The 14,380-nt window shown below is 38.6% G+C and overlaps 1 protein-coding gene across 2 annotated transcripts in view; it reads right to left on the reverse strand.

Moving 5' to 3' along the window:
• Positions 1–349: 349 nt before the first annotated feature.
• Positions 350–14,380, reverse strand: part of LOC132558252 (probable ATP-dependent RNA helicase DDX4) — a 29,190-nt gene continuing 15,159 nt past the window's right edge. For both annotated transcript variants that reach the window (XM_060222792.1, XM_060222793.1), the window contains exons 8-15: positions 13,561–13,632; positions 10,125–10,426; positions 8,733–9,017; positions 8,068–8,377; positions 6,679–6,778; positions 5,954–6,224; positions 3,708–3,824; positions 350–3,508 (exon numbers count right to left, since the gene is read on the reverse strand). In XM_060222792.1, coding sequence (XP_060078775.1) covers positions 3,392–3,508; positions 3,708–3,824; positions 5,954–6,224; positions 6,679–6,778; positions 8,068–8,377; positions 8,733–9,017; positions 10,125–10,426; positions 13,561–13,632 — 1,574 coding nt within the window. In that variant the 3' untranslated portion in view covers positions 350–3,391. The remainder of the gene's footprint in view (positions 3,509–3,707; positions 3,825–5,953; positions 6,225–6,678; positions 6,779–8,067; positions 8,378–8,732; positions 9,018–10,124; positions 10,427–13,560; positions 13,633–14,380) is intronic.

Here is a 14,380-nt window from a genome sequence, read left to right on the forward strand (position 1 = left end):
ATGCTACTGGCCCAATACCATGACTCTGGACTGTTTGGTTATTGAGAAGAAGTCATTTAAATATTTAAACACATTTGACCCCTGTGACTATGAAAATATGTCAAGGTCATTCATTTGAACAAACTTAGCAGCCTACCATCCCAGCATGATACTGGCCCAATATCAAGACTCTAAGGTCATTTTCTTATTGAGAGGAAGTCATTTGAAGATTTTTAATACATTTTACCCCTGTGACATTGAATGAAAGTCAAGGTCATTCATTTAAACAAACTTGGTAGCCCTTCATGCCAGCATGCTACTAGCACAATACCATGACCCTGGTGACCTAAAAATTACAAAAGCAATAAAGTATCAACATTATCATTTTATTATACAGCATATAAAATGGTTTAACTAAAATATGTGATAAGAATGTACATGGAGTGGGCAAGACCAGAAAAGTGGGAATGAATGAATCACAGTTAGCATGTCATCACAGTTAGAATGTTACCAGGACTGTATAACCATCCAGTGCAGCTGTAGCAGTAATAATGCCAACTTTTAAGTCTAATAGTTTGGACAACAACCAAAGGTGACCTTGGTACAGATATGGCTAGTGGTTTCACTATAAAATTGTTAAAAATTGTAGGGTTTACATCTTGTGATACTGTTTTGTGTTTGTTTTTACTTAAGAGCCAGACCCACTCTGTTATAGACATTTTTCATATTTCATTGACTGTAAATGTTGTATACTAATAGATAACATATAAATAAAGACTTGTGTAAAGTTTTGAACCTGAAATTGAAAGGGTACCGGAGATATCGGTGCTGGAATTAGTCTCATTAATCAACACCAGGATATAAATATTGATGAGGAAAAGTCATGTGATATGATCAGACACGGTCCGAGCCAAAACAAAAATGGGGGAAGAGGCGAGTAGTATGTCCATGTGACATCGCTTGTAAAGAGATTTCACCGATAAATGCAATCAATACTCTATATATCCTGTATTGAAATCATCTAACATATGTATTGATAATATCTTTCAATGCTTAGATACGACACAAAAACGTGCAGATTACGAGAAAAACTGTGATTAATTGCCAAGAGGCCCTCAAATGGGGGCTACAATACGGTAATGAACATATAGAAAATCACGAAATGGACCTATCTAAAACGAATTTTATATTTGTGGATTGAGTTCTTACCTGGCAAGCAAAATGCACGCTACTTTTGCGATTTGTTTTTAAATTCAGTTCGGTCTTCACAGTATTCCATCTTTCCGTATGCACACAAATATAAATCTTTACCTTTGATATATCACGGTCTCGCGCCACCTTCCTTCTTTTCGCCTCAGAGTCCGTCAAAACACATTTTCTTCCCCACCTCCCTTGCACGCTTTCTGCCATGTTGGAAGACGGCAGATTTATTTACAGTTCTTTGCGCATGCGTTAGAGGGCAGGACTTCCCTCATAATTATAAATTAGCACTGAGTCTTTTCGAATTCTTTTTTAAAACTATTTATTATGTTAGATTGGTAGCGATTTACTTTAAAATTGCGGTATTACAGGGTTAGTCAACACTTTTGCTACCCGAGAAAAATAGAAAATTATGATTTTTTTTTAATATAAAATAATATCGGTCGAGGAGTTGGTCTGGCTCTTTGAAAGTGATTAACACACAAAGGATTCTAGAAAATAGGATATCAATGTCTTGTTGAACTTGTTAATCATTCTTACATGGTACAAAATCATATATAGACAGCACTAGAAAGTTTTCTATAAACAAATGGATGCACACCCAGCACTAAAACTCACCAGGAAGTACGACTGGTGTACTTCACTGTTAAAGGTGCAAAAAAGTTCTGTATACGTTTGGCACGATGAAGCCAATCCTCAACAGATCAGCTGAGAAGAACTGCAGCGATACCAGCTCAGAGACAACACAATCCTGGTTTTTAGACCCACATTACACTAGCAGCATTACCCTTTGTTTTTCACTAACCCCACTATCACGACCAAAACTGCCAGGTAGACTGCTTTCCATTGCAGGAACTCTGAAACCACTGTTAATAATCAGTACACTACGAAATACAGGTCATGGTGCCAAGCTTACCAGCAAAACACAAAACTACTATAATTATCTTTCAATGCCCTGGAAATCTCAAATCATGACACGGTCATCCATTACAAGTCATTTAATTCTGGCAAACATCTGTTCCAGCAATTCTGAACTCACAAACCTTTTCAATCATCTAAAAAATCTCAAAAACTGAGATTAACTTGAGACAACTTGCCTCACTAGTTACACATTTCAACATCTCGGTAGATGTTAGCCACTTAGGACTGCTTCACTTGTCTTTCCCCATGCCACATTTAACTACCATCCAGCGACATAATAAACACAACATAAAAAATAATGAGCATTAGGATAAGATAGAGCAACACCACATAACACATTGGCAATGTTAAGCAATTCCAACTATCAGAAGGATATCAGTTGATATTACTGGAATTGTACAACTGAATTGTATCGAAGGATTCAATGATCCCTGTTCATTAATGATGGACTAGCTTGCTCACTAAAATACTTTAGATGAATGCAGTATTGAAGGACTGAATGATCCCTATTTATGGACTAGCTTGCTCACTAAAATACTTTTGATGAAGGCAACATCTCTGCCTCTATTTTATGTATTTTTTTACAGATTGCTGCAGTGCAGCGGCAAGCTGAAAATGAATTACAAAAAGCAGAAAGTAAAATACAAGAGTTCTTGTTGATACAACAAATACCAGTTCTGATCACCTCTGACACTGTACACTAATAATGCTTGTTGTATGTAGAATAGGAGAGCTTAAACAAAGCATCAACATTTCTTCCCTAAGCACCAAGTTTGCCAAAAAGATGCTGCCAGATATTCAATCTTCAATCCCGAAAACAGTATGTTCTGCTCACATATTGAATCCCCAATGGTAGATCCACTGATTGCAAGTCAGTCCAAAATGAATATGATATGAAGGACTGAGTTTGGAGAAGTGGACTTTCTTCACTATCCATCAGAGGTCAGATATGAAGATATCAAAGCTACTCTATCAGAAAAGAAAATGTACATTTTGTAATGAAAAAAACTTAATAGGCACCTATCTAAATGTTTTAACACTTTGAAACAAATTTTAACAGAAAAACATGTTCAACAACTGTAACATTGGGACTCCTTACTCCCTCATGAATATAGCTGTTTATGATTGTCTTGTTACTCGACACAAAGATCTCTCTCCTTGGACCGAAACCAGTCTCCATAGTTGAGAACACATATGTATTCACACACGACATGACACCAAATGGTGGCCCGACCTCGTGATAGAACTGGCACCTGAGCTAGTGATAACACTCGGTATAATTCTGGTATGCTCAGTCCCAGTCTTCCTCATCGTCCTCACCATCACCACCGACTTTAGCTGTCTGACCACCAAATCCACTGCCATATCCGGAGTAGGAACTTTGGCCATTTCCTGCGTGTTCTCTTGTCTACAACAACCAAGTAAATAATCATTCATTCCTAGTCATCAATTCTACTAACACATCAAAATAATGTCATCCCTCGATTATTTCTACATCAATTCTACTAACACATCAAAATATTGTCATCCCTTGATTATTTCTACATCATTTCTACTAACACATCAAAATATTGTCATCCCTCGATTATTTCTACAAACAGACTTACCCTTTCTTGGCCCTTTCTGATGTCTCTTCCTCCGAATCGACTGCCTCCAGAATATGATCCTGAAGACATCATGCCTTGCCCACTGGATTCAAGCCAGTCAGGTACTGTTTGTTGAGCCTGTTTGGATTCCGAAACACTATTTAGTACACTACACTTGATACAAAAAAATTGAATGAAACAATCAAAGTTTTAACACCTTCCCAACACCAGGCTACATCTCTCAGGAACCCCTCATCCTATCCAACAACAGGCGACATATCTCAGGGACCCTTCATCCTAACCTGTAACAGGCCACATATCTCTGAGACCCTTCATCCTAACCAACAACAGGCCACATCTCTCAGGGACCCTTCATCCTAACCAACAACAGGCCACATATCTCAGGGACCCTTCATCCTATCCAACAACAGGCTACATATCTCGGAGACCCTTCATCCTAACCAACAAGGCTACATCTCTCAGGGACCCTTCATCCTATCCAACAACAGGCTAAATATCTCAGGGACCCTTCATCCTAACCTGTAACAGGCCACATATCTCAGGGACCCTTCATCCTATCCTGTAACAGGCCACATATCTCAGGGACCCTTCATCCTTTCCTGTACCAGGCCACATATCTCAGGGACCCTTCATCCTATCCAACAACAGGCTACATATCTCGGAGACCCTTCATCCTAACCAACAAGGTTACATCTCTCAGGGACCATTCATCCTATCCAACGACAGGCTACATATCTCGGAGACCCTTCATCCTATCCAACGACAGGCTACATATCTCAGGGACCCTTCATCCTATCCAACAACAGGCCACATCTCTCAGGGACCCTTCATCCTATCCAACAACAGGCCACATCTCTCAGGGACCCTTCATCCTATCCAACAACAGGCTACATATCTCGGAGACCCTTCATCCTAACCAACAACAGGCTACATATCTCAGGGACTCTTCATCCTATCCAACAACAGGCTACATATCTCAGGGACCCTTCATCCTATCCAACAACAGGCTACATATCTCAGGGACTCTTCATCCTATCCAACAACAGGCTACATATCTCAGGGACCCTTCATCCTATCCTGTAACAGGCCACATATCTCAGGGACCCTTCATCCTAACCTGTAACAGGCCACATATCTCAGGGACCCTTCATCCTATCCAACAACAGGCTACATATCTCAGAGACCCTTCATCCTAACCAACAAGGTTACATCTCTCAGGGACCCTTCATCCTATCCAACAACAGGCTACATATCTCGGAGACCCTTCATCCTAACCAACAAGGTTACATCTCTCAGGGACCCTTCATCCTATCCAACGACAGGCTAAATATCTCGGAGACCCTTCATGCTATCCAACAACAGGCTACATATCTCAGGTACCCTTCATCCTAACAAACAACAGGCTACATATCTCAGGGACCCTTCATCCTATCCAACAACAGGCCACATCTCTCAGGGACCCTTCATCCTATCCAACAACAGGCCACATCTCTCAGGGACCCTTCATCCTATCCAACAACAGGCTACATATCTCGGAGACCCTTCATCCCATCCAACAACAGGCTACATATTTCAGAGACCCATCATCCTAACCAACAAAGTTACATCTCTCAGGGACCCTTCATCCAATCCAACAACAGGCCACATATCTCAGGGACCCTTCATCCTATCCAACAACAGGCCACATATCTCAGGGACCCTTCATCCTAACCAACAAGGCTACATCTCTCAAGGACCCTTCATCCTAACTTGTAACAGGCTACACCTCTCACGGACCCTTCATCCTATCCAACAACAGGCCACATATCTCAGGGAATGTTTATCCTAACCAATAACAGGCCACATCTCTCAGGGACCCTTAATCATAACCAACAACAGGCTACATATCTTGGAGAACTTTCATCCTAACTAATATGATGCTATTTCTCTATGGGACACTTCATCTGAACTAAGTATAGGCCACATTTCTTGAGGACCCTCTCCAAACACAAGGTTACATCTAGCAATGATAGTAGAACAATTGGGTGGAGAAACAATGATAATAAATTTGGAGTAGGTGATTTCCAACGTGGGAAATTCCACTTGATTAACTATATTTATCAGCAGTGATATAATTAATAAAATAGAAAGTTTGGAAAACATTTATTCATGATTTTTTCACCAAGGGAAGATAATTGTGACAAGTCTATACATGTATTGAAATCATCAAAACTCTTCCAAGTGAAACTGGTGTAGAGGAAACTTACATCCACCAAGATCCTCATCAGTGGTTTGGCTAGACTACCGTCCGAGTCCTCTGAATAGAAACTTGTTGCTTTGCCCAGATTGCCACAACGCCCGGTTCTGCCTATCCTGTGTACATATTCTTCTATCGACTGAGGTAGGTCATAGTTTATTACATGTTTCACATTAGGAATGTCTAAGCCACGTGCTGCTACAGATGTGGCTATCAGGATGGGAGCTTTGCCCATTTTGAAATCTCTAAGAGCTTCTTCTCTTTCCCTCTGGAGTCGATCCCTGCAAAATGTGTAATTAACCACAAATTATCTAAGGTATTTTGTCTCCATGTTGGTTACTGTGAATGAAACCATGCTGCTTAGAATCTAGGGGTGCCAATGGTATCATGAATACTGGTATCATGATATGATTTCCAAATACAGGTATTTTGTCTACTTAAAAAAAAACAGACAACATCAAGGAAATTCCATACCCTGAACTTTTTTTCAGATTATAAATGACATAATTGAAACACATCTTTCATGTTACAAATGAATACAATCAATTACGTAAAAACATTAAAAACTCTTCAGAATATTTTGACCTCTTTTGTATATTCACTTTTTCTGGAACCTATAATCTCTTTCAATTCCTGATTCTATATTTACCATACTACTTTCAATGGCAGAGGGTAAACAACCTTGTGACAAAATCATCACTGACAATACACTTTCTAAGTAAAACTGCGACTTACCCATGTATACTAGTTGTAGGGAAACCAGACTCTGACAGATATGAGGCCAGGAAATCGGCATTTCTTTTCTGCTCCACAAACACCAATGTTTTATCTGCACCTGATAACACAGAACACTTCAGTGATTTACTGATGTCAAAGTTCTACAACACCTTTATTATCTATTACAGAAAGAAACAAGGACAACCCACCACCAACTGAAACCATTTACTGTTTATGTTCACTTTAAAGCTTCAATGAAAGGTTTATAAGGGCTTTCTCCCAAATGGTGTTATTGTTCTGTTACTTATCATTATTATACTTTTTCATGATTTTGTGGCAGTTATATTTCTGAATTGTTAAGAGATACATATCTATGGTCTTTCAAGGTCTCTTATTATTACTTCAGAAGATATTCTGTGCAAAGCAATCAGCCATTTAGGTCACAGCTGCCTCATTAGATATTCAAGGAATAATCAATTATCAACAGAGTAGATAGGGTACCAAGTCTGCTAAGCAAGTCTCATAAAAAAAAAATTGATCATTCCTTTGAAAGAAGTGTGGAAAGCGATCCTCAAGGTTGTTTCAAGATATCAGTCAATTAGGTAAGAGCACCATGATTAAATATGCATGGAATTCACGGCCTAATGAACTTGAGCGAGGAGATTTCATCAAAGTTCAATGGTTCCTTCAAATGATAACATGCGGAAAGCATTCAGTAAGGGTGCTGACCGATTTCAGCCAATCAGGTCACAGCAGCCTCATTACAAATGTATGGAATTCGCCATTAATTAAACTTGAGCAAGGTAGCAAGGAAACAAATTTACTAACGAAGTTTCATCAAAATCAAACCAATCCTTCAAAAGATATTATGCAGAAAGCAGCATCAGAGAGTGATTAAAAGAAATCAGCCAATCAGGTCACAGCACCTTGATATTAAGGTAATGTATTTACTTGCACCTTTATTGTCCTACATGGACACCAATGTAACAGAGGTCATTATTTATTTTACTGCCTCCGCTAGGATTCGAACCCAGGACCTCTGGTCTACTAGTTTGACACTCAATCGATTATGCCATAGAGAAGTTCTCTCAAGCCGAGCAGTATACTGCAGCTAGTGTTTACCAGGAGTACACGGATAAATTCATTCATCTGTTGAATAATAACCTGATTCTGACAGTATTTCACACAATATCTACGGATAAATTCACACAATAATACCTGATTCTGACAGTATTTCACACAATTTCTACGGATAAATTCATTCATCTGTTGAATAATTACCTGATTCTGACAGTATTTCACACAATTTCTACAGATAAATTCATTCATCTGTTGAATAATTACCTGATTCTGACAGTATTTCACACAATTTCTACGGATAAATTCATTCATCTGTTGAATAATTACCTGATTCTGACAGTATGTCACACAATTTCTGTCTCTTTTGCTGCCTTTCCACCTGAAAAAAATTTTGTGTCACATCTGAACAGGCTCCTCCTACACGACCCACAGTTAAAAACAAATAGTCATTTAGAAATTCACCAGCCAATTTCTGGATTTCCTCAGGAAATGTGGCACTGAACATCAGTGTCTGCCTCTCAGTTTTTTCTGGTGTACCAAGTTCATGTACAATTTTCTTAATATCTGGTCCAAATCCCATGTCCAACATCCTGTCTGCTTCATCCAAGATAAGGTATTTCAGTTTTGACAGACTTATCTGTAAAAGAACATACAACAATGTAAGAATGTAAATGGAAAATATTGAGCAACAAGATCACAAACATTTTAAGCCTGAGAAGGGGAGGGAGGGGCATTTATTAGAATAAATATGGTAACAATGATAGACTTTACAATGGAATGTTTTCTGATACAGGACATCAATATACAATAGTAACCTTGGAAACAAATATATTCTGATGTTAGACACCAAGATATGGTTATCATGGAAACAAATATATTTTGATATTAGACACCAAGATATAGTTACCATGGAAACAAATATATTCTGATGTAGGAGACCAACTTAATAGGTTAAAACTGAATCTTGATGAACAAGCGCTGACAATGCTCACCTTTCCTTTGTTAATGACATCTATTAGTCTTCCTGGTGTCCCAACAACGATGTGAGCACCATTCTCCACCTGCTTCAGCTGATAACCCACAGATGTACCTCCATACAGCACCACTGGCCGTAGCATGGTTCCATGGGAAAACTTGCGAGCATCATTAAATATCTGTAGAGCTAGTTCGCGGGTAGGAGCCACTACAAGGGCCTGTGGCTCTTGCACTTCAGAAAAAGCACTTCCAGTCAGACCATTTTTCATCATTCCCGTGAGGACAGGGAGAAGGAAAGCTGCCTGTAAATCAAGCACAGACTTATTACTTTAAATAGGAAGTGTGAAACTCACAGCTGTCAGACCACTAGAAATCTGTACTTAATTTCTAGAGTGATGATGTTCAAGAATCTATTCACTCTGGGGCCACAAACATCTTAAATGTTCTACCATTCCTCTTTACAATCTAAAAGGCTGGACAACAAAATTTTTTACCGTTGTGCCCAGCCTTGTCAGAGAACATGTTACCAGTTCTTACCTGCTTTGCTTGATTCTACCAGGACTTAAGCTGTCAGCTTGAACTATAGTACACTACAAGGTTACCTAACCCTGTCTGAGCCCAGGACTAGTAGTCTGATAAAATCCACTACCTCCCAAGAAATATGTTTATGTTAACAAATTTATTAATTCTTAAATGTATCAATATTATTAATTAAAAAACAAATCAAAAAACATAACTCATTCACTGAAAATCAAAGAAAAAAAAACAATCAGAAAAAATGTCAGGATTCCGGGTGAAGCAGTTAGAATGCACCATATACAAACATGGGTGTCCCTGTTAGTTTCTTTTTGATTGATGAACTTAAATTCTTCACCAAGATTCTTATCAAATAAAAAGTAATCATTTGATTACCAATCACTGCTATTTTGACGGTAAGTATTACTCTCTATATTTTTAGTTAATATATAGAGAACTCAGACATTGTACCAGGTCAGTAACAAACTTCAATCACGGATGAAATTCCTCCAGTTCATATTAAAGCTTTAGATGTTATGATTAGATTCAGAAATATATGCGTTAAAAGTCTGCTGGGAAGAAAATGGTCTAAAGAAAGCCCAGGGCATCTGGATTTTTACACCCCTGTGCTGTCTATTTCGACTATAGTACATAACTGGTTTACCTGGCCCTGTCTGATCTGAGGCTGTCATCTGTGACTGTAGTACATTACTGGTTTAACTTGCCCTGCCTGAGCTCAGGCTGTCAGCTGGGACTACGCATTGTTTATCAGTGAATCGACTCTCTGGGTGACTCTCTGACTGTAGTTCCTCATTAGTTTACCTCATCTTGTGAAATCATGACGTTCATTAGGACTGTTTGTCATTTCTTAATGGTTTATCTGAATCTCTTACCGTTTTACCTGATCCTGTCTGGGCGCACGCCATCAGATCCCTTCCAGACATCACTATAGGGATTGAAAACTTCTGCACTGGAGTTGGTTTTTCAAAATGTGCCTTCACAAGATTTTTCATAAAGCCCTCATATATGCCAGCCTCGTCAAAACTCTTGATAGAAGAGGGTGCCCCTCGACCTGTCACTTCCACTGGAATTTTCTCATACTTGTCAAAGTTAATACCCTTTAAAATGCCTCCAAATATTTCATTTTCGTCTTCAGAAGGTGCTGGAGGGATGTAGGGAGCAGAACGTTCTGTGTCTGGGATGAAAACAAAATAAAAAGGCACAAACATCAATTTTCTATTCCTTTCTATAGGAAATGAAGGTTTACACTATGCAAACATTTTAACAATAGTTCTCAAGTGATCTTGGTATCAAAACCAAAATCATAGCCAAAATTCAAAACCTTCGCTGTCATCTTGAAATTTTTATCGTTCTGGACATGTGCCATGTACCGCTACACATTGAACAAGAAGATCAATTTAAAGTTGTTCAAAAGTATTAAATCAAATATAAAACTGGCTGCTGGTGGCTCTCTTGGAAATGCATCATTACAAGGCATGCACAACTAGGACACATACAGAACACTTTCATAAAGTTTCAAGATCTCTGATATAGTGAGCAAGCAAACTGGAAAATCAAATTCTGATGGAGAAGAATGACCTAAGACAAAGTGCAATGTCGAACCAGAAGATAGGCCAAATTCCTCCTTATCTCTACTCCAAGCTCTACACATCTCAACCATGGGAGATAGCATGCAGTCAAGCAGGAAACTTCTTACCTTTACATATCTTACCTTTAAACACATTACCTTTACACCCCTTACCTCTACACACATAACCTCTACACACATTACCTAACAAACATTACCTCTACACATTACCTAACACACATTACCTAACACACATTACCTCAACACACATAACCTCTACACACATTACCTCAACACACATTACCTCTACACATTACCTAACACACATTAACTCTACACACATTACCTCTACACACATTACCTCTACACACATTACCTAACGCACATTACCTCAACACACATAACCTCTACACACATTACCTCAACACACATAACCTCTACACACATAACCTCTACACACATTACCTCTACACAACATTACCTCTACACACATTACCTCTACACACATTACCTAACACACATTACCTCTACACACATTACCTCTACACACATTACCTTTACACCCCTTACCTCTACACACATTACCTTTACACACATTACCTCTACACACATTACCTCTACACATTACCTAACACACATTAACTCTACACACATTACCTCTACACAACATTACCCCTACACACATTACCTCTATACACATTACCTCTACAAACATTACCTCTACACAACATTACCCCTACACACATTACCTCTACACAACATTACCTCTACACAACATTACCTCTACACACATTACCTTAACACACATTACATCTACACACATTACCTTAACACACATAACCTCTACACACATAACCTCTACACACATTACCTCTACACACATTACCTCTACACAACATTACCTTTACACACATTACATCTACACACATTACCTCAACACACATAACCTCTACACACATTACCTCTACACAACATTACCTCTACACAACACATTACATCTACACACATTACCTTAACACACATAACCTCTATACACATTACCTCTACACCCCTTACCTCTACACAACATTACCTCTACACACATAACCTCTATACAACATTACCCCTACACACATTACCTCTACACAACATTACCTCTACACACATAACCTCTATACAACATTACCCCTACACACATTACCTCTACACAACATTACCTTAACACACATTACCTCTACACACATTACCTAACACACATTACCTCTACACAACATAACCTTTACACACATTACCTCTACACACATTACCTTAACACACATTACCTCTACACATTACCTTTACACATATTACCTTAACACACATTACCTCTACACACATTACCTTTACACAACATTACTTTTACACACATAACCTCTATACACATTACCTAACACACATTACCTAACACACATTACCTCTACACAACATTACCTTTACACACATTACCTCTACACAACATTACCTCTACACACATTACCTCTACACAACATTACCTCTACACACATTACCTCTACACACATTACCTTAACACACATAACCTCTATACACATTACCTAACACACATTACCTCTACACACATTACCTAACACACATTACCTCTACACACATTACCTACACACATTACCTCTACACAACATTACCTTAACACACATTACCTCTACACACATTACCTAACACACATTACCTCTACACACATTACCTACACACATTACCTCTACACAACATTACCTTTACACACATTACCTCTACACATTACCTTTACACATATTACCTTAACACACATTACCTCTACACAACATTACCTTTACACACATTACCTCTACACACATTACCTCAACACAATTACCTCTACACACATTACCTAACACACATAACCTCTACACACATTACCTCAACACACATTACCTCTACACAACATTACCTTTACACCCCTTACCTCTACACACATTACCTAACACACATTACCTCTACACAACATTACCTTTACACCCCTTACCTCTACACACATTACCTAACACACATTACCTCTACACAACATTATCTTAACACACCTTAATACTACCAAAGCATTCATTTCTTACCAAGTTGGATCCCAGACTTTTCTGCATTATGATTTTCTCTAGAAAAGTGGCCTTGTTCCCCAAATTTGAAACGGCCACGGTCACCACTTCCACCCCCTCCTCTTCCCCCACCTGCTGAAAATGGTCAATTAAACTGCTACTTACTTATTTATATCAACGTATTATACATATCAACCAATAGAACATGAAAAGGCTGTTTACCATAAAAGACAACACAGATGCATTCACTGCATTACCTAATGGGGGGGAAGGATGATATTTTTCTCCTGCAAATTGTACCAGCCATTTCTATTTTGTAAAGTTGTGTTTAAGTCCATCCAAGTAGCTATCTACATGTTATATCTCTCTGCTAAGGGATTTTATCAGGTCTTTCCTTTCCTTGGTGTAGGCATACCTTAAAAACATCTCAACCAAACAACCAGGATCATAACCTATTCAGAAACCAGGATTCATTATTACGTTTCAGACATTCTCTTGACATAAGCCCCTCCTCTCCACTTTTAAAACATGCACGACTTCCACCACAACTGCCTCCATCTTGGAATTGATGTAGACTTTAAAACATTTCTATTCAGATTGAAACCAATTCACACTCAACATCAATATCATAATCATTTACATGACCGACAACCTGTTACTTACCTCCTTTTGGGTACCCACTGCCACCACTGTCACCTCTGCCACCACGGCCACCACGACCACCACGACCACCACCTATAACACAGGCAACATCTGAATAGGAACCGGCCCAAAAAATTACAGAAACTCTGGTCTTTCATCATACTTGTCCTAAAAGTAATTCATCAATCACTCTGCGCTGAACCAAACAAGCAACTCTTTGACATTGAACATTTTTCCTCTACAGAACTGTGGGTTATTGAGGTTTTTTTCCACTAAAGAAACAAATTTTTCCCCCAAGGCTTGGTCGTAACAACAAAATCTAAGAAATCAGTTCATCATATTTAAAAATATTTCATCAGCTTTTTTCTATGTAACTTATAGCCTCTAAGAATTCAAACGAGGGCAAGAAAGTAAAATTTCAATCATCTCCAACAATGATGCCAATAAAAAGTGCTACAACAAGCTTATACACCATACATACAAAGGTGTGTGAGTGAAAAAGCAGTGATAGGACGGTGTGAAAGCCAGACAATGAAACCATATACCGACCTAATGATGAAGATCAACACTATCCATTTCCTTATACCTACTGGATACTCCAGCAGTCACTTTCCTTCTCTGCACCCCTGAAACATGTCATGGCAAAATTGAAGGCACAAACGAAGTAATTTGATTGGTTCCAGAAAAAAAAAGACTTCAAATCACAGACTGATATACTCCTTTTGAAGATTACAAAGGGACACTCTGCTTCAAACCCATTACAATATACAGTTATGCGACCTCAAGATTCGTTGAATGCTATTGAAACTTTAGATTTTGCCATGATATGTTCGAAGGGTGT

This window comes from Ylistrum balloti, unplaced genomic scaffold (assembly GCF_031769215.1).
Source record: "Ylistrum balloti isolate Yb309-2 unplaced genomic scaffold, AGI_CSIRO_Ybal_v1 Utg370776, whole genome shotgun sequence".
Lineage (NCBI taxonomy): Eukaryota > Metazoa > Mollusca > Bivalvia > Pectinida > Pectinidae > Ylistrum > Ylistrum balloti.